We start from the raw sequence: 21,740 nt of genomic DNA, 5'->3' as shown, positions 1-21,740 counted from the left end.
TTCAAACGGCAAGTTTTACTACAAAAAAGATAAATATTGTCAAAGAACTAATAGTTTATTTGGGAACCTTTTTCTTGAGCTCAAATGTGTGCTTGACTTAATAAATAACATGCAAGTATAAACCAAGACAATCCTTTTTTGCCACAAACAATTTGGAATCTAGCTTTTTCTGCTGTAGATATTTAAGGCTGTAAGCCTGGGTTCTGACAGTCATATACTGTACCATGGTGTTCTCAGGAAGAACAGTTCACTGGAGCTTTGCTTCTAAGCTCCAATAAAGGAACCAATCAATCTTCTGTTTGATCATGAAAACTCCCTGCCAGTGAGAATATTTCCCTGGGCTCTCACCCTAAGCTGAAACATCTGTGTTGTGCTTGGCCCTTTGAGGATGATGTAGCTGGAAACATTAGGAGAATTACAGTGACAAAACGTAACACAGGACTACATTCCTAATGAGAAAGAAACCCTTTTTATGATGAAAATGGCTCATCATAAACGATGAATGATTTCATTCCTGGGATTCTCAGAAGAGATTTTCAGGGCTTGAAACAATTGGACAGTTTTATTGGATTTTTTCCTGTGTATTTTTCTCAAAATTGAACTTTAAGGAAATCTTAGTATCTATATAATTTGAAACACAAATCATATTCTGGCTTAGTTTCTATAGTCATAGGCAGCATGATGGACTAACTGGTTATACAAAACTCTCTTGACAAGACTAGCTGGGCAGCAGAACACATTTTTTTGTTTCCTAACTCTCACACCTTTCTTAATCATACTAATTTTTTCAAAAGTTTTTCTTATCTTAATCACTGGTAAGCTCTTGTTTTGCAAGTGCAGGACCCAAATCTTACCTACATTGACGATATTAGTCCACTGTGAAAATAAAATATGCCTCAGAATAGTAGTGAAGTGCGTTGTGTTTATTGTAAAGCTTTTTTACGTGAGTGGAGTAGTAAAAGGTTTAGTGTAAATTAGATTCAAATTCACTTTGTTTATATGTTTGAACATTTACACATAGGGAGAGTGAGTCTGCTTCTCTTTGATATAAACCCATCAACTCTACAGTAGTATTTTATCTATTTTCAGCAGGACACATTAAGAGGAGGACAGCTAACCTCATCCATCCCTGCACATGTTCATGAGCAGATGGGGTTGGCTAAAGTTCAACTGCTGCCATCTATTACCACCTACAGCTGTATTTTATGACTGACTGGATTTTAGGCTACATGTGTGCAGCAAGAGGGGTTTAGAAAGCTGTTAGGAAATGCAGTCAGGCAGCACTGCATTACTTCCCAAAGTATTGGCCATGAATGAATGCTGCAGAAGAAGGTGTCTAGACCATGCTATGTGAAAGGCCCTACCCAGTTCTACCATCAGGAGGAACAGATTTTAGTGCCTCTGCAGGCTAGGCCTTGCCTCCAGAGACAGAAAAACTGAGCCAGGGAGAATTACTGGGAAACTTTGAATTACTAAGAATTAAATGAATAGAGACATGTAAGCCATACTCACCACATCTTGCAAGGTATCTCAAAGCTTCCAACTGCCCACTCTCAGCTGCCACAAATAAAGAAGTGATCCCATATGCATTTGCTGACTCAATCTTGGCACCCCCTTTCACAAGGATATCAATAATCTCCAGGTCATTTCGGGAGACAGCCTCATGGAGAGCAGTCCATCCTCGATTGCAACGATGGTTGGTGTCTGCATTGTACTGCACCAGGAGTCTTGCAGCCTCTGCATTCTTGCGCTCACAGGCTGTTTTGGAAAAAAGGGAAGAGACTAGGACCGGCTTTTGAAAATAATTCTGGGTGTTGTGTATCCATTTCTTGTAGCCCAAGGCAATATAGTACAAGGAGGCCATAGTAAGACCAAAGATGCACTTAGGTCTATATGAGGGCCAAGGCTGCCAAGTGACACTGTCTGAGGCTCAGAAACGATGTGGCAGTGAAGCCAGTCTTCAGCTGGGACCTGGATAAGGGTCCTGTGCAGGGGTTGTGCCAAGTCTGGGACTGGGGGGAATCTGGCCCAGCACCATTTGTACCAACAGGAAACCACAGTGACACAGTGAGGTGATAAGGTGCAGGAAAGAATTTATGAACAACAAATATGCTGCAGAAATCACATGACCTGAACACTTTCTTTCCAAATTCTGTGCAAACTGACTCATTATCTTATTGCCATGGATTGCAGGTAAAACTCCATATAGACAAGAAAATAAAAAAAGCTCAAACCAACTGTTGTGTGAATCAGTAGCACTTTCTCAGCCTGAAACAATTTATAGTTCAGGACTATCCTGAGCTAAAGATGGTTTCTTAATAATGAATAGCATTTTGTTGATTCTTTTCTACCAATTTGTCCCATGGCTTTTTTAATCCCAAATCATGAGGCTTTCCATGCACCTTAATGGTGGGACTCCAGCCTAAAGGTACATAGGATGAGTAGCTACATTGAAAAACCCCAGTTAACCTTTGTTTTACAATATACAGAAGAGAGGCCAATTGCACATTTCATAGCAATTCATTTTTTCCTTGAAATAATATTAATAAAATAATTATTATTAAATAATAGTCTCTTTTTCTCACAGAGGTCCCACCTTTTGGTTTTGATTCTTTCCTTGTGATAGCTCTATGGTGTCCTCCCCCATAAACAGTGTCAGTCATATATACTGAAACAACTATGTAGTTAGACAGTTCTGTAATTACCTATCCATAGCTCTGCAAAGTTTAGTTTGCTTACATATGAGGGATGACTGTTTTGTAAGACAGTTTTTTGACTCTTTTTAAAATTTTTTTTTGTTGTTGTTGAGGACAGGCTAGAAGATACTGCATCAAGGCTAGCCCATTTTTACTAACAGTTCTTCTCTGTCTTAAGTGTGTTTCCATATCCTTGTTGTTGTGATTATTATTACTGTGAGCACTACTACTATTACTACTACTACTACTACTTTTACTACTACTACTACTACTTTTACTACTACTACTACTATAGCCACTACTGTGTGTTTAATGCACAGCTGAACAGTTTTTCCCAGGTCAACTAAAAGCCAGATTTTTAAACCAAAAGCACTTTAAAAGCAGCTCTAATGCTAGGCATCCAAAATTGGAGGCAAGATTGCTGGTTTTACCAGCAAGAAGAGAATGTGTTTGTAATGTTTAAGAGTTCTAAAAACTGTCATGGCAGGAGCAAAAGGCACATGAAGGTGTGACAGATCATCTCCTCCAAATGTTTGTGATATCGTGGATGTATTGCTAGTCTGCTAAAGGAAGAAAGTGCTCTCTCCAGCCAGCAGCAAAGTAGTGTGTCTGTGTTAAATACTTTATCTACCTCACGGCATTGTTTATAATTTTATGAATCTCTTCTAGCTCACAGCCTGGCCTGACCCGCACAGTATATGAATCACTGGCATGTCTACAGTTACTGCACTTGTACATCTAACAGCTGCTTAGGTCCTACTGTTTAGCAAAGCATATGTATTCCTTCACTGTCCAGTTTTCTGTAAGTTTGGGACATTGTGCAGATATCCCATGCTTAGGGCCCCACTGAGCATCTCACCCCTCACCCTCAGCTCCCCATAGCACCCTGCAGGACAGCTGCTATTCCTGTCTCTGTTTTGGATGAGATAAAAGGCCATGGCATGGCAGCTCAGACACAGGAGATAGAAGACTACCACAGGGAAGTAGAAAACAGGAGCTAATCACTGACTTTCAGCCCCTCATTACCAGTGATCCTGCAGTTCTGCCTTGGTGGTGCCCAAAGAACTTGGCATCCCTGGAATAGCAGCTGCTCACCTTTGTAGAGTGGCGTTTCCCTGGCCTTGTTGGAGATGTCAGGCTCAGCCCCAGCCTGCAGCAGGGTGAGCAGGCAGTCCAGGTTGCCCCGGCTGGTGGCCAGGTAGAGAGCTGTCTCCTCATTGAGGGTGCGCTGGTCGATGGTGCCAGGGTACGCTGTGAAGGAATGGTGAGCCCAAAGTCATTGTGGCATGTGGAGCACCAGTATCTGCAGCACCATCACCCTTCTAAATCCTCGAGGGTTTAAGTAAGTTTTTATTGTTTATTTATTTTCCTTTTCCATAAGCAATGTAAGCAAAGAATATATTATAATGTTACTATAACTCAGATTGAGTATCTAAATCTGTCTTCAGTTTAGATTAAAATGTTCAGCTTTGGCTACTAGTGATGCAGAAAGTTGTTGAGCAACTTCTCTTCAGCAGCAGATTGAAAAGAAACTACAGTAATTAACCATCTTCAAGCCCCAGCAAAGAGATGCTGGGTTGGATCTCCCCCAGGGGAAAGTGGGGATATTTCTGTCAGCTGCAGCAGCAAAGCAGCTCACAACAGTAGAGAGCTCAGCTTCAAGGCCTTAGCATGAGAAATCCAGGGCTTAGCAGGATCTATCCCAACATCACTTTCTCCCAAATATCCTAACTTCTAGAGGCTTCAGTCTGGAAACCTACTTTCCAAGAGAAGGTGAAATTAATATACAGACAGGGAGGTTGGTAAAAAGCTTCACACACAGCCCCAGGCCAGGACTTAAATACTGCTAATTTGGCCTTTTAGTTTATTAATGTTATTCTTTTCCCTTTTATAATTAGTTAGTTTAAACTTCACTGACCTTTTTGCAACAGGCTCAGGCAGCCCACTTGGCCATAGTATGCAGCTTCATGGAGGGGTATCCAGCCATCCTTATTAGGTTGAGAAAGGTTTTTTCCTGATTTCATCATGTTGCATACTGCTTTTTCATCTCCATCCCTGATTGCTGCCACTACAGGGTCAATTTCTCTTTAAAACAAGATTAAAACTTGGTTACTGCTTCCTTCATTGCTGAGAAACTTTCTGCAGCAACATCACTGTTTCATTTGGCCAAAATAGAGAACCCCTGCAGCCTATATAGTAAGTATGTGTACTGTGAGACACCACAGGGCCTCTGAAGGTAAAATTTGTCTTCTCTAATTTTGTCATTGTCAGCAGATCAGAAGAATCACTGCCTAGAGGGACTGATCCTCTCCTCAGAGTGTAAGGAAAGTGTTAGGTAACTAATGTCTGACATAAACACTTATATTTTGGATATCTGGAGTTGTGGAAGACTGGCTCTGACATTGCTCTATACATTGCAAGTGTCCATGACTATGATAATTACATCAGCTTGCTATCCCATGTGGCATAGTGCTTCTGTATGAGACCTTTTAAAATAAGATGAACCTTGAAGAGAGCTACTGTTCATCCTTGAAGAAATTTTTAGATTTGATTTGCAGGTAGCTTTAACAGAAATTATCAATAAATCTTACTCTTGTATTTTCAAGATACCTTCATATTTCTTCACACAATCCTGTTTTCAGAGTCTAGCCAGCCCAGTTATGAAGAAGGGAGAGCTCTGGTTAGACCATGTGAGCACTGGGTGTTGGTCTTGGCTCTCCTTTCTTCATCCAGGGAGGATTGAAAAAAATCCACCTACCCAAATGCCTCTGCCAAGCATACATTCCTCACACTCCAGGCAGCAACCCATTTCTCCAAGCTCTCTGAGTGTTTGCAGAGCAGGGCTGCCCTGGGCACACCAACCCTACTGCAGAGCAACAGTGACAGTTCCTGTCAGTCTCCCCAGGCAGCAGGAGTCCCAGCACAGCCTGACAGTCACTGTGCCCTGGAGCAGGGACTGCCACCCTCCTTCCACCCTGTCTGAGGCTGGCGGCAGCGTGGCAGAAGTAAGGAGCTGGGGAGCTCATACCCTGCAGGACCCTTGCCTGTGGTGCGCAGCAGCTCTGTGCATGCTCTGTGCATGCTAGTTGGCATCTGCTTGGGCTCCAGCTGAGCTGTGCTGGGATAAGGCAGCCACAGCTTTGTTATTGGGATGCACTAAATGACTGATCTTCAGCACAGCCAATACAGCAAAGGAAAAAGCATTTTACCAGTTCTAATGGCGACCTGCAAAAAATGGATGTGGGCTATAGTTTCAGAGACAGAGAACAAGAAGTTGTAGAAAACACAGGAGCAATTGTGGTTTGAACTAACTCTGCAGAGAAAAACTTGCAGTCCTGAAGCCAGAGAGACGCAGGAAAGAAGTGCATGTGTCAGACTATTAGCACTGCCAGGGCAGGAATAAAGCATGTGATGGAGGTCATGCAGGCTAGTGATGATGGGAACAACCAGAAACTCCAGTTATGACAGGAAGAAAGCCTAATATACCACAATAGAGTGAGATCAGAGACAGCAAAATATGGGCAGGTCAGCACAGGAGTCCTCACAAAGCAGTAGACTGGTACAACCTCTGCACTTAGTGGGAATTACAGGAGCAACTCTGGATTCCATTGCCTTGTAGGGGCTGGACAGTCCAACAGCCTGAAACTCACACAGGCCTCACTAATTTCACCTGGCCCAAAGGTACACAATCTATGGGATAAACACTGACATTAGCACTGAAAGAAGTCATCAGGTGTTGGGGTGGGTGATACCATCTCAGGAACTGCTGAGGAGCTGAGGAGTTCTAATACAGCAGAACTCCACTGGTGGAAGCTATTTTAGCTTCCCCCCTGGAGAACACGATGGTTCTTCCCCAAATTATGTAAATCCCCCCAGCTGTAACTTAACTCCGTGGGTGAGTGAGAATCTGTGCCTTACACCGGCACGAGTGTGAGAAGGGCTTTTCTGTACAGCACCAGGCAGTGCTGGCTGGAGTGATCTCTCAATAGCCATAGATACACTTTCGGTAAACGCAGAGGCCTGGTTCCACCCCTCCTCCCCCTCCGCGTTAATCAGGCTGCTTTTCTGAGGATAAATCCAGGGCCTGGAGTGGAACAGGTGATCTCAACCCTTGTGCCAGATAGTGGCAAAAGACACCATTACACAGGTGAAATAATACTTGGTGCCACTTGGTCCTTCTCTACAGCTGGAAGCAGTGATTTCAAGACAGTAGGATCACAAAAATAGCAACACTGGAATGAGGAGAGATATGGGACACAAGGCCAGGCATTTTTCCTGAGAAGATAACAGCTAGAACAGACAGCTGCTGTCCTGGCCACAGCCCTCCCAGGAGGAATTGACTGACCTTCTGATAACTGCTGGCCGGATGTCCCAGGGACACTGTTGTATCTCCAAACTGCTTAGAGTACGCTGGGGACTAAACCTAAGATTGCTAGTTGTGTACATATAACAGATTTTTATACAGGTGTTTGAAATTGAGTATTTTGTTGAAGTCAGCTCACAGCAACCATTGGCATGTTTGGCTGGGAGAGGAGGCGGAGGTGGGGGATCTTCATCTTTCAACACCTCTGGCACAAGACTGCTGAAGCCATCTGTTGTTCTGTGCAAAGGCTCATGTTACACACGTAGGGCTGTGACCTCAGGATTTGGGCACATGATATAATTACTGGTGCTTAATGAATTACTGCATGCCAGGTGGGCCGTGGCAGCAGGCTGTGCAAAGGGCTGGCACACAGCAAATGGAAGGTAAATCACATTATCTGAGACCTCAGTGAAAGCAGGAGGGTACATTGGATCTGTGCTAGGGTTAAAAATGTGTGAAGAATCAGTTACTATTCTGCTTAAGCTCTCAGATGTTGAATGAAGCAAACTTCTGTTGGGTTCCTTGACCTTAAATGATTCCTGAGTAAGATGAGGGGGTTTGCTGGACAAGGCTGCAGATGCTTTAGCCAAGAAAATTCCAGATCAGAACAGAAAGTTTAATGAATCTCCATGTGAAATCCCTGTTTTCTGCCTGGCTTATAGCTGGCTGTTACAAAAACCCACCACATTCTGCTGCCTGGATTTCATCAGATATTGAAAATACAAGTATTGAAACTATGGAGGAAGTCTGAAGATCTGATGAAATCTTAACCTTATAGGAAACTCAAAAGAATGACTGCATTTCAAAGACCAGTAGGCAAAGTAATAAATACTCCTTGCAGATGAGATGTATGGTGAGGTCAGTTCTGAGTGCTGAAGAAGAGGTTCAGTGGAGCATGGAAAGGTTCAAGAAGCACCTTTTCCTGACAGCCTGGAGAGATGCAGGCAGCATGAAGCAACACTTGCCCAGGTGATATCATCCCTGCCTAGCTCTGAGACTAGGGCTATAAAACAGTGGTGCCATCATGCTCTCCTAGGACTTCCCAGCTGTATTTTTGCTCTAGCTGGCAGCAGAGGAGGGCTAGTTTATCAGCCTTCTTGTAGACTGAACTTTATTGAGCTACCTGTTGAGGAGCAGGCTGCCCTCAAGCCTTCTGCCGCACCCAGAGCATCAGAGAGGCATGCAAAGAGTGCAGAGCACTTAGTGAGAGGACGTGATTTCAGAGTGGCCAGGGGAAGCTGCCAGGCGACAGGGATAAGGCAAGCTTCATGCTGTATCAGGAAGAGGTTTTCACAATGTCAGGGAGTGCAGTGCCAGTGGAGGGTCAGGAACAGAGTCTGGATCACCCAGGATGCAGGGGGAGGTGGGGGTGATTGTAGAGCTGGGTGGGGGATGAAAGGAAGAAGAGTGGTGAAAGGGTAGTCACTGCACCTGTGCATACAGAGAGGGATTTGTAAAATGGATTAAACAAGATTTGAATAGAATAGATAGAAAAGGTAGGGAATTTCTTTTCTGCAGGACACAGGGAGGTGCTGGCTGTAACACTTTCCTCTTGTCATCTGACAGCTAAGGGCAGGTGCATGTATCTATTCTGCCCTGCAAAGAGCTGTAATAAACCCATCATGGTCCAGACATTTCCACTACACACAGGCACTGGGACAGAGCTTGGGCCACTTCTGCTTTTCTCATCCATGACTGTGTTCAACTAAGCTGTTTTGCAGCCTCTGCCAGCTGCAAAACATGGCCAGGAGGATCAGTCAGTCAAGCCAGTTTCCTCTTTGGACAAGTAAGCCCTCCTCAGTGAGGCAGGACAGCACAGGTATGGCTGGGAACAGGCATGGCATCTTGGGATCATTTATAAAATACCCAGTTTGAAGGACTGGACTTTCTCACCTTGTTTATACACTGTGATACATTTTCCCCCCTAATTTTCCCCATTGCTGAACCCTGAACTTAATACCAGTGCAGTTACTATCATCACCTGCCTGCCTCATCTATCCTGTTGATAAGTGAGCCAGCCTATATATAAATAAACCTATATAAATAAAGTGCAGTCATTTCTTCCCCACTGTCTGTGTCCTCGCAGGGCTTCTGACCCACAGTTCCTGGGACATGTGCACTGGGGGGATGGAGGGACATGAAGGGGGAGAAGAGAACAAGAGAGATTTGAGGTGGGTGACCTGCAAGAGCATGCACATGGTCTGGTGCAGCCGAGAGGTTGGAAGGAATAAGGGAAGTGCAGTGAGGGTGAGGTGCAGGTGTCAGTGAGACCTCCTCCAGGTGAACACCACCATTTCCCCCCACCAGGCACCATCACCACCCAGAAGAGATGTCTCGGGGAGAGAGTGGGCAGCAAGGCTTGTTTTGACTGCAGGAGAAAGCAGGAGAGGGAGAGGGAGACACTTACACAGACTGGGATGTGCTGAGGCTGCTGTCGTACCTTCGCCTGACCCCCCAGGCTGCCCCCGAGCTGGATGGCTGAGCACGGCCTGTCTGCTGGGCCGCCAATCTGGAGTGGCGATGACATGAATGGAATAAGGAGAAATACTCCGAATAGGAGAAACAGGTCATGCTGAGGCAGAGACAGAGACACACATCCACAGAGACGGAGCGAGAAAGCCTGCCGGTCAGGGCTTTGAATAAAAGCAGATGGCCACGGCTTGCTCTGCACTGGATTCAGCTGCTCACTCGGCTCGAGTTTATTTTTGGCCCTCTGAGGAAGCGTCAGGGGATTCAAATGACCATATAAGACAACAGTGTGGTTAACCCTACCACCACCGCACAGGAAGCAGGCACAAAGCGAGGTGAGGTGACATTCGTCACCTCTGAAGTGCCATGCAAGCAGGTCAGAGGTGGGGGCAGAGGAGGCCCAGAGCCACTGGATGTCAGCTCCATTTCCAGCTCGGCTCTCCCAGGTGGCAGAAGAGTTCAGCAATTCTATGGATTTGGTGCTACAAGCTCCAAAGGTTTTCCCTTCAGTGAGAGGTCAAACACTGCTGGGCTGAGGCAAAGGCAGGACAGGTTAGTGCACGGACCTGCAAACACTGCTTTTTGCCAAAACAGCAGGTGTTGAAGGACTTCCAGCAAGGACAGGACCAAATGGCCAGGGAAGCCCTTATTCTCCCCTGCTTGGGGTCCCTACAGGAGAGCTGACTGTGCAGGTGCACAGTAACCACACCAAGAAACCACAGCCTTTGGTGGGACTGCTTGGCTGCACAGCATCCTGATTCCACAGCTATGCACATGCTTGCTGCTCATCACATTGTCCCCAGATTCCCAGCCCTGGAAACCAAACTACAGGTGGTAATGAGCAAGACATGAGAGGGTGCTGGAGTTGTGAAAAAGGAGGAGGAACAGAACTTCTGTAGCTCTCAGTTTGTTAAAAAAAAGGAAGTTAAGGTAACTTAAAATATTAAAAGGATATTTATCCTTGTTTTGGAGGTGACTTTGGAATCTATTCCCTTCCCCCTTGAGAAATCTGTGTTTTATAAAATGAAAGGGGAACAATGTCTGGTTTTGAAAGTGTCAGGAGGTGTCTGTGACCACAGCCCAGCATTGCAGGGGAGGGGGATGCTGCCACGATTTGGTGTCTGGAGCTGCTCTTGGCTGAGAGTGGTGTGCTTGAAGTCAGACTGACCTGAAATAACCACATCCTTTAAAAACTGAAGTGTTTAACAGGTAGTCAGCTCACACTGTTTTATATACCTATTTTTTGTGCCTTTCTTATGTTTTCCCATAATAAATCCTTTGCTCCCTCTCTGGCAAAACTTAAGTTTGGCATACAGTGGGGGAAAAGAGCAGCTGGCTTTGGGAAGGCTTCTGTTGTTCAGGAAAGCTTGTGGCCATGCCTCTTTTTTTGTTTTATTTGTTGCTTAAAACAGACAACATCAAGCAAATTCTCCTCTCACTGCGAGCACATAAATTGTTGACCTCATTGGATTTATAGCAGACTCCAGCTTCCACACTAATGACAGACTCGCCGAGGAGCCGCCTGGCAGAGCTAATTAGAGAGCACGTGTGCTGACAGGGAGCCTGCTTTCCCTTCCTGGGCTGGGCTCTCTGGGGGAGCAGCTCGGGCTGGCCCTTGCTTACCTTTGCCAGGGGTAGATGCGGTAGGGAGGGTTGTGGGGGCTGGCACGGCTCGGGGTGGCCACCTCTCCAGCACGGGCTACCATCGACTTCTGGGGGCTCTGGGCTGCCGGCTGAGCTGCAGAGTCCTCTTCCAAGCTCTGCTGGATGGCCATCTTTATAAGGTCGTCTTCACTCAGGCTGCTGTACAGACTGTACTCCTCGCAGCCTATAATTTGTCTTTGAGTATTTGCTGCCGTCGTAGCCATTTTTATGATTCTTTATTTTCCTGTAAAAGGAAGTTGTGATCATCAAAATCTGAAAAATGGAAAACAACTCAACTATCTTGTGCTGTCGTTCAGGTCTGCCTCTTAATTAGGCTGACCAGAAAACCCTTCAAAAATCCTTCACCAGGGAGAGGACCTTATCAGCTAAAATCTGCATGTAAACTTAATGAACTAACTCCTTTCAATTACACAGAAATAACTGGTTTAGCTGGTGTTTAAAAAAGGGGGAGTTTCTGCAAGCAAGGCAGGTTTTTATCTGCTTATTCTGGTTACCACATCTCAAGGGAAAAATAGGTAAAGGAAATCCCCTTAAGATTAAAAATATACATTTTTGAATTATGTTTAGGAGAAGACCAATGGATGTCTCCCTTTATTGGTTTTATTTCTTGCTGTAATTGCAGAAAATTATGGGAAGTGGTTTGTCTCTTTGCTGGTTTTCTGTAAGGACAGGTTCTCTGCCATGAAGTGCAAAGAGGCTTTGTAATTTTTTCCACCTTATCTGGAGATCTCTCAAGCAACATGCAAAGCTATGCTTTGAAGTGACTTTGTTTCACTCAGCGAGGACAGCAACACCACACTGCTCTGTTTCACTTCTGATTTTTTGCTTTTTCTCAGAACAAAGTTCAAAGTTCATGAGTGAGATGGAAACGAGAGAAGGGGGAAACACTGGGCACACTCAGCAATCACAGAATGACTGTGAACCACCACTGCAGGACTTTAAAAGGCAAAGACAATCCAAAATACTGCAGAATTTCCAGCAGTGATAGGGAAGTACTAATGCCATGAATGGTACATGCTCTAGCAGGATCTCATTTGGATGCCAGAGAGAGCTCTGGCCATCAATGTTCAAGAGCCAAGGGTTTATTTTATGGGAGGAGGTGGAAAAGCTTGCCTCTTTTAAGAAGATAACAGTGGAATGTTTTATAAGCACTGAGTGAGAACTGCGTAAAATCGTGGGGAGCACTGGGATGAGGTGCAATAGGAACAAGCTGCTCCAGAGGACATGGATGTGACAGGGAGGACAGGGACCCAGGAGGAGGGGACTGGCGAGGAACGTTCCCCAGGTGCAGAGAGGTGACAAGCTGCCTGAGTGCACCGATGCGGCTGCCGAAAAAGCTGCCTGCCCCCACCCTGTGGCTGCCAGTCCCTGACCCATCACTGCCACAGCAGGGCTGCTCTCCAGCTCCACACAGCCCTGCTCTGCTCAGGATCAGGTGCTTCTGATCTGGGCCAGCCAGCAGTGCCATGTGCATGAGGACAGCAGAAGCACCCAGCTTCCCCCTGCTTAAGACTTGCCTCAGCAGCAGCCCCAGGGGAGCTGTGAGCTCCCTTTGCCTGTACAGCTGCTCTCTCCACCGGGTACCCGGGGCAGCCTGGTCTCCTGGGCAGTCACACCTACACCGATGGCAGAGGGGTCCAGGAAAGTGCCCTGCTGTAGCAGCCCTTGCTGCTGTGTGCACAGCCAAGAGACAGTCCTGACCTGGAGGAAATGGCAGCTCCCCAAATACTGTTTGAAGAAATTGCAAGAGCTTGAATCAATCAACTTAAAATCTTGGATTTAGGCTTTTCACTTCAGAAATGGTGATAACTCCCACATCAACAGCCACCTCAAGCTCCAAGCCCACTCAAGCAGAAGTGGGAAGACTTCAAGGTAAAGGGAAGCCCAGCAGATTTCAGACTGACAGTATGACTTTTAACAACAAAGGATGTATTTTACAGCCATGAAAAAAGCCAAAATGAAACCGGCATTTTTCTGTAAATACTGCTGTAAAAAAGCAATATTTCTGTAAAAAATTGCTGTAAATAAGACAATCAAATTTTGGCGTTTTTTCTCTCTTTTTTCTCCTTTATTTCCAGCCAGATCTCTCATGGCTGCTGTTGCTTCCCTTCTCCAGTGGGTGCCTCAGCTCTGCCATGACCCTTGCTGTCCCAGAGATCCAAGCCCAGGCGTCACACTGCTGATAGCCTCCCTGTGCCCCCGCTGCTCCAGTACCTGCCTTTGGCTGCTCTCCAGCCAGCAGCTGGCCAACAACCATGACACAGCTTCATTTTTCCAGCAGCTTCTGCTGCTGTTGGGCTTGCTCAGCCCCTGGCACGCTGGGCAGTACTCACATAGTCGCTCAGCCTAGGAACTCACGTAGGAACTGGTGAGCTGCAGATGTGTGGGATCTCCGGGCTGGAGCTGGAAGGCTCGTCTGCAGCATCCAGCGCTGCAGTGCCTGACTGTAGGGACCTGGCCCCAGTGGTGACTCAGAAACCTAAACAAAGCCGTCAGCAGAGAGGGCAGGATCTGATCTTAAGCTCCTAATGGAGGTGATGCACAGTGAATCCTTGGAGAAGGCAAGAATGGAGATGAAACTGCTCCTCTCTGAGGGCAACCTGCACCAGTGCAGCCTGGGACACAGATCCCTCCTCTGTATCCTCCCCAGTCCCATTGCCAGCATCCTTATGGCAGTGAATCCATCACTGCTGTGCTTCTGAGCCAGGTGTTGCTGTGCCTCCTGATGCAGCCTGGGCTTTAAGGGCTGCACAGGAGACCACTGCCAACACAACTCCACAGCCTGGCACAGAGGAGATAACTGATATAGTTACTTCACCCCATCCCAAATGGATTTAGGTATAAAGGCCACTATTGGATGTCTTCCCTTCCCTCCTTTTGTTTCACACATCCTTAAGGCACAGGGAGCAAAAGGCAGAATTTTAAATTTGCGGGGATCAGTTCTATTTCATCATCTTATCCTTTGCAGGGGTTAACTGGGTCCAACCCACTCACAGAGAAAAGGGAGAACCTCTCCTGCATGTTGGTGAGCCTCACTAATCTAAATATTTTGACAGGAGTTCCACAGAGTGCAGAAACAACATTGTTGGCTGCAGCTCCCATCACTGACTCATCCTGCAGGGAGAAACTTCATAGAGCTCAAAATAGAGAAAGCTTTCAGTTCTGCTCATCACACTGCACAAACACGATGAAGGTGTGGGGGTCACATCCTGGGGCTGCAGGAGCTTTTGGGTTCTTACTGAGAGCCAGGGACAGCCTTGGCTGCCCTGAACCCCTGCAGAGAGTGTTCTAGTTGGGCTGGAAGCTGTTCCTGCATCCCCCGCCTGCCTCCACTTGCTCAGACGAGTGTGTGTGTGCAGTTTGCCTGTGTGCTGGGACTGACTTTGGCAGGAGGCAGGGCACTTGCCTCCTTCCCACCAGCTCCCTGCAGAGTGGAGCACAGCAGAGACACCACCCTCCCCTTCCAGCTGAGGATGCTTTCATTTGAAGCTGCAGAATCGCAGGACAGGGGCACTGCTCTGAGTTCTGTCTGTCAGAAGCCGCAGTGAGCCAGCTGAGCTGCAGTGACAGGCTGAGCACATGCCCTTGGCTGGAGGCTGATGCACCACAGCCTGATTCAGTTTACCCTTCTTTCCCTGAGGCTGAGCTCAGTGGCATCACCTGGCAGAGCCCTAGCTCAGCTGACACAGCAGGGCTACGTTTACCCCATCTGAGGCCATCAGTGAGCTGCCAGCCACAGCCTTATGAAAGCTCACTAGGCTAATGTGCTATAAACTATTTTCCACCTTCTGTAAGAAGGTGTGAAAAAATCAATCTTTTTTGCTAGAAATCTTTAACAAGTTTGGGTTAGTAAGATCTGGCCAAAGTGGTCTTTCTAACTGCAGCTTGAATCTATTTCCTTGCTCTAAGCTGGCTTACTGTAGGTTTAAAGTATCCAAATTAGATTTAAAAGTTAAATGCTGGGTTTATTCTTCACCCAAACTTCAGATTTTGGGGGAATGTTTTAACATTTGGCTGTACTCTGTATTCCTCTGGCAGCCCAAGAGCCCATCCTCACATGCAGGTAGCACACTGCATCTACTGGGACAGCAGATCCTGATTTTTAAAGCTGTGGGTATAGTGCCCTTATTATTCTTTGGAGAGTCATTTCCTTTCAGGTCTGGATGGCTTCACTAATGATCTCTCTTGGAAGAGACATGTCTTGGGATTCTGCTGTCTGTGCTGCCATTTGGTAGATCAGTCTGACAAGATTTTCTGGAATCTTACCACTCTTTCCACATAGAGTCTGATCCTGGTTTTAATTTTGCCATCCTGATTTCAGTGAGAGTTGATTTAGATGTAGTAATCAGGCCTTTTTCATACAGAAGCAACTTAGCTGCATCCAGTGACCAGAAGGTAAGGTCAGAAATAAAATACTTATGCAAGGACCATGCTGCCACCTTCTAACCTGTGCTCATGAGCAGCTGTACCTGGCAGATCTCTGAAGCCAAAGGTACAACTCAGAACTGGGACTACTAGTAATCACTTACATGATGGCAAAAGCCAGAGACAAACACAATTAGGCTGCTATTATATTCGGACTACCAGCTCTGTCAACATACAGTGCTTAGGAGAATGGGCCTCTGATCCCTGATGCAACATAAATAAACAAGGATTACAGCTGGCTTTGAACATGCAGAACCATGCAATTCAATACCATTAGCATCTGAAACAACTGGTCCCCGTTGATAGCACTTCTTTAAAGAAAAGCTTAGCGAGGCTGCCTGTCCCACCTCAATAGATCCCAGGCAGCAGAATTAGCAGAATTACTTATTTCTGTCAGAGAAGGATGGCAGGTGAGTGACAAGGTCATTAAGGGAACAGAGCCAGACTTTGCCTGCCTTTGCGCTGAGTTTATCCCAGTCAGCTTGTAACTGAATACAGAACCTTGTTATTTATGGCTCAGGGTGCATTTCTGAAAACATAAACAAGTCTTTGCAGGCTGCAAAAGAGAGAGAAGAGGAGCAGCTTCATCATTTTGCCTTTTGCAAGGAGTGGTTGAGCCCCTGCTTCTGCAGATCTGTGTTTGCCTTCCACATGTTTGTCTTTACTTCTGAAAGCAGCGGGAGCCCACATGGGGGAAGGCAAACACGGCTGGATATCTTCACAGCAAACCGAGCCTCTGCTTCAGTTCCTACTGCAGCACCTTTCAGGACAGATCCTCTGTGGGTAACGGAAACCAAACCAACCTGCAGCACGTAAAGTGCTCACACTTTTGCTGCATTTTGGGTCAGTTTCCAGATAAATCTTTGCTGTTTTCCAAGGATTTTATATTGGATAATAAGGAAACAAATAATTTTTTAAAACCAGGAAGATTTCAGTGCTCATCAGATCTGCCAGAGCTAAGACATCAGAAGAATGACACCTCATGCTGTCCGGCTGCACCAACAGGCAAGGATTCTCTGTAGTGACAGCTTATGCAAACCACTCAAGTTCTAGCCCAGTGCTGAAGGAGCAAAACCAGGCTTCCCAAAGGAATCCTCTGAGCAAACAAATCCCCTTGTTCAGCCCCAGCTGTCAAAACAGGTCACCTATCAGCCTGGCATATGCCCTGATGCCATCAAATCATGATTCTGCGCAAGTTCTTTACTGCAAATCATACACCTGCAAGCTTTTATTTCTTCTCAGAACATATTAATTCACACAGCAATCAGTGCAATCTTAGCTTCATGGCAAACCAACTAGAAATTTAGAAATTGAAGAAATTATTTGCTGATGTAATTTTTCTCCTTCACACTGTGCCTTGCACGCTTAATTCTACCTTAGTATGTTGTAACTTCAGCTTTGATTTCTGAGCAAGTTATTCTAGGGACAAAGATACAAGCACCACCTGCAAGTAAAAGAAAAATAAGGAAATCGCAGAGCTACTGTTCTGCTTAACACCAGACAGTGTTTTATGGTATATTTGAAAAAAAAATGAAGCTATAAACAAACAAAAGCAAATCACAAAGCTCCCAAGACTGTGTTAGGGTGTTAGGTTACAAACTGCTGTAGGAATAAATATTTGCATAGACATAGTGAACTGAGAGATTGAAAGTATTAAATAAGTGCAAAACATGCATATTTGCATTACCTTTTTGCTCAGAAATAAAAGGGTTATAATAGTGTTGAAATGGGTTATCTCCTTGGTTAAGTCTTAATTCAGAAAATCCTCGCTGGTATTTGTCTCTCTGCTTTGCCTGGATGTTTCGATCAACTGCAGGACAGCTTTGAAACACGCTCGCTTTGAAGCCTGGAGTTTATTTCTGGATCACCCCATGATCAGCGAATACAAGCCAAAATATAAGTTGTTCCCAATCTCAGATTTCCTGTTTGAAGATGCACAGCAGAAACTTGTATCAATCCTAAAGTTCTTCTTTGTTGCATTATCTGAAGAACTTCACTTCATCAACATCCTGTAGCTAAATGACACAAAGTTGACCTTTCTATTACATCATTATTTATTGTCCCTGACAAGTAGACCATATATGGATATGTTTCTGGAACCTAAAGAAGAAAAAAAAAATTGCCATATAATTTTGAAGTAAAATATGCTGTCCTGGAGAGTTTTATTTGCTCGGGGAGAAGTGATCTCCATTCACTTTTGTTTTAGCTGATGCTTGTTAAACAAAACAGCCAAACATTACATGGGTATTTGCTGATGTTTTAGAGTTGTTCATACATTTTTAAGGCTGCAAGTTGGAGATTTCAGGATTCCAAAAGATGACAACAGCAGTTGTGAACCTGTTCCAAGTAGTATTTTTAAGAGCTTACTAGTGGGAAAGGACTGCTCTTACACCACCTAAATGTGAACAACAGACTCTCTTTCAGACTCCTCAAGGCGATAAATGTGAAGTGGTACCCATCTTCCCCACATCTAGAAGAGGACAAGCTGGCCAAGGAGGAGATAGCACTGATCCAGGGATGAGTTAGAAGAAAAGAGTCAGGCACATGTAGGAGAACTGACACCTGGATTGTCTGGATCATGGGGATAATAATACTCACTTTGGGAAAGTTTCCATGTGTTTGTCCAGCTAGTACAGTGAATGAAGGAAAACTATAATAGAGTATCAAAATTATGCCTATGCTTTTTCCTTCAGCTCCTGTCTCACTCATTCCCTTGGCAAAACATTGCATTTACTGAGAATAAAGCCTAGGTGGAAGTGGGTCTGGAATCCTTTCTGGAATCCTCTTGAGGAGGCTCAGGTTCACTGTAGGCACGCTGTCAATGCATGAACACCCCCATCTAAGGCTTAGCAAGAGAAATTTTGAAGGGAAAATATGTAGCAAGACCATATCATCCACTAATACATGATTCCTTTCAACTCATCTGCATTGTTTTTAGAGTCTTTCAGGACCAGCATCATTCCCTCTCCATGCTTGCTCCTGAATCCATCTTGCTCCAGCATGACATGATGGTGAGTACAGGGTGCATCTTCCTCCCCTCCTGTCTGAAAAACTATCTGCCCCTCATAACTAGTGCTAAGACTGTTTTATCCAAAATTAATGTCATTCAGCAGTTACTGTGACAGACAAAGGAGCCCTGGATGTCATCACCAAGGGTGTGTGAAACTCTTACACCCTTGACAAGATGTCAGCCAGCCCTCTGTGACTTTTAAACAACACCCAGCACTTTTTTCCTTGATACTATTTCAAGATTGTAACTAGCCTTGGCTTAAAACCAAGAGTATCTCCCACATTTAACCATTCTGCTTGCTTTTTGGCAATCTCTCACCCTTCATCACTGAGCTCAAGAAAAATTGCTGATACTGTGATGCAGATTCCTGCTTTGCAAAGGCAGAGGTGTCTGAGTCTTCCAGGAGGGACTGTTTGATTTTGACAGAGACATGGGGGCTCAAGGTGCCATCAGCTATGAACATTGAAGGTGGCTCCCCCTGGCATTCCCAGCAAGCACACTGCAATTCCCTTCCCTCCCATGTTCCTGGGCTTCCTTGCAGAGCTCTGTGCACCCTTGATGTATTTGAAGCTGCTATGAATGCTGATGCACCATTTTCCAATAAAAGCACAGGACTCTGCTTCAGAAGATCTATTTTCAGATGCCATTAACTCTCCCTTTTGTCTTGAGTAAATCATTTAACTCCTCTGTGTATCATTTTCTACATCAGTGAAGTGGAAATAATCAAATGCATTAACTTCAGAGAACAGTCCAAAATTCCTTGCAGATGGGAAGCCAACGGGACTACTTATATGGATAGAGACTGCTGAATAAGACCTTATTTAATTAGTATCTGTGAAATCCTCAGAGGAAGACCTCATATAAGTTTGAATTTTAATTACAGAAATAATACTACACAGAAATGAAATCATACATGTGGGGGTTGATTTTTTTCCCCCAATAAAACAATATTGTGTCTTCATTACAACACATCCAAAGCATAATAATAACAATCATGATTTATTAGCATTGCATCAGATTGGCTAATATTTCCCCTGGGGCATGCAAAGTTACAAATCTGCATTTTCAGCTTAACCCTGAGATACTTCAATAGATTACAAATGTCACCTGCAAAAATAAACTCAGACACTGCATATTAGATCTGTTTGCTTTCTCTAAATAGAAGTGATGGAAATGACCAAGTCATGCTCATGGGGGAGTCAGACAGGGTCTCACAAACAGGGGACAGTAAAAGAGACTTTAATCTGGGAGAGGAAGGATGACCATGTGAAAATAAATTACAAAATAATCAGGAAGAGTGTTTTATTCTTCATATTTCCTCAAAATAGCCAGCAGAAGCCAGGTTAGGAAAGCACATTTAAAATTTCTTTCCTTTGTCTCTACTTCCATTAGTTGAACTAAGTAGCCTGTTATCACTACTAAGCCCTTCAGCTCTACTAAGCTACACAGCTAAATCTGGCAGCTGAGGCTGGAGGAAAAAACAAAGTTCATTTGTGCATCCCAGGAGACCATTGAGCTTGTTAGTGACTCATTCTGTGTGCAGAGCTGCCACAGATGTGCCATCACGTGATGAAGTGCAGGTGAGAATGGAAATTAGCACAAACTCTATTCCATAGCCTGTGTCTACCAATGCTGACTAACTCTGCTGCATCCAAACACTTGGCACACGTGTGGCTGTTCTGAAAGGAAGAAAATACTGATTAGTTCTGATAGTAACAGTTCCTGGACAGAAAATCCTCATAATACTTTGCCTCAGGACAGCATATCTCTTTGTGCACCAATTACCTGTAACTGTTGTCTTGTTACTTAGATCTGGTCTGAACTATTTTACTACGGAAAGACAGCAAGGTGTTTTGAGTAGCATATTTCCCTGAGAGCATAGATCTACAGTACAAACCCTTTACCATCATATCCAGTGAGCAGAGCCATGCTGTGCTTCCATCTGACAGTCCTGAGGATTAAATGTGAACACCAGAACCGCAAGCACCTCTCCTGTGCCTCCTGCTACACAACCCACGCTCAAATAACAAGAATATAGAAACTCCCACAAGGGAAGATGGTTTCAATTTCCTTTGCAAGAACTAATGATTGCTTTGGCCACAGTACCCTGAGAGAGGCAAGGAGCCAGAGGCTCTTGTATGGGAAAAGGTGCAGGATGTCATGCATGCCCAGAGGTAATGAATATGATATACATTATTCCTTGCTAACTTTGCTATCTAAATGCTTCTTTGCTGGAAAGATGTAGCTGTTTTGAGATCACTCTACCAATATTATAATTCCTCTTTCCGGAGGAATTTATCCCACTTCACTGGCTGCTGACACAACCCAAGTCAGGGTGGACTTTGGCTCAGTGTATGACTTCCACTTCTGCACAGTGGCTCCTCACAGGAAAATTTTCCTTTTCAAATCCAAACAAAATGAAGTCCTCACTCCTCTGGAAATATGACATGAACACAAAAGGGAATAGCCTGTATCCAGGTCCTAAGACCCATTTCAGGTATCTCAATGACTCAGCCCTGCCAGTGAGCTTTGTAAGAGTGTGCAGCTACTACAGTCAATGCCACTCTGCAAATGTCACCATAAGGTCACATCCACTGACTCAACCTAAAAGAAGAATCAGTCAGAGGGAACATGAAAATCTAATATGAAGTGAACACAACCCAAAGACTATATAAACAAATACTTGCTCCTTGGAGGAAGAGGGAAATCATAAACATTATCATTTAGTTCTCTTTGCTGTGCAAATATCATTTATCTTATGTTATAATGTATGTTAGTAAGAACTCTAATGAAAGATTTGCCTTTACCTTGACCTTTACAAAATCCACAAAATTCAGAGATACCACTGCAATCTCAGTGCTCTGAGGCTCCTGCAGGGGAGCAGGAAGATGAGAATGGCAACTTGAGACACAAGCTGCTGTGAATAGCAAAGGTCCTGGGAAAAACAGTGTCTCCAAATTGATGGAAAGGTGAAACCAATTTTTATGGAAAACAACTATTTAATGGATTTTTTAAAGGAGTCCTTGGATATATGCTATGGTTTACCTCTCCATTCAGTCTCTTAGGATAGTTTACTCACAAAGTCTCTTTTCAAGCTTTTCTGTGGTACCCT

The 21,740-nt window shown here is 44.7% G+C and overlaps 1 protein-coding gene across 4 annotated transcripts in view; it reads right to left on the bottom strand.

The window, feature by feature from the left end:
- ASB2 (ankyrin repeat and SOCS box containing 2) overlaps window positions 1-21,740 on the bottom strand; it is a 48,401-nt gene that overhangs the window by 14,412 nt on the left and 12,249 nt on the right. The window contains exons 2-8 of one of the 4 annotated variants that reach the window (XM_085061494.1): window positions 17,306-17,540; window positions 16,994-17,062; window positions 11,152-11,416; window positions 9,467-9,568; window positions 4,615-4,781; window positions 3,792-3,947; window positions 1,513-1,758 (exon numbers count right to left, since the gene is read on the bottom strand). In XM_085061494.1, coding sequence (XP_084917620.1) covers window positions 1,513-1,758; window positions 3,792-3,947; window positions 4,615-4,781; window positions 9,467-9,568; window positions 11,152-11,396 — 916 coding nt within the window. In that variant the 5' untranslated portion in view covers window positions 11,397-11,416; window positions 16,994-17,062; window positions 17,306-17,540. Of the gene's footprint in view, window positions 1-1,512; window positions 1,759-3,791; window positions 3,948-4,614; window positions 4,782-9,466; window positions 9,569-11,151; window positions 11,417-16,993; window positions 17,063-17,305; window positions 17,585-21,740 lie in introns of those variants that run through there. The other 3 variants (XM_085061492.1, XM_085061493.1, XM_085061495.1) reach the window with 3 other exon arrangements.

This window comes from Lichenostomus cassidix, chromosome 5 (genome assembly GCF_008360975.1).
Source record: "Lichenostomus cassidix isolate B80296 chromosome 5, HeHo_3.0, whole genome shotgun sequence".
In the NCBI taxonomy this organism is placed as follows: domain Eukaryota; kingdom Metazoa; phylum Chordata; class Aves; order Passeriformes; family Meliphagidae; genus Lichenostomus; species Lichenostomus cassidix.
Note: the sequence above shows the minus strand (reverse complement) of the source record. Positions and strands in the feature narration are given on the sequence as shown.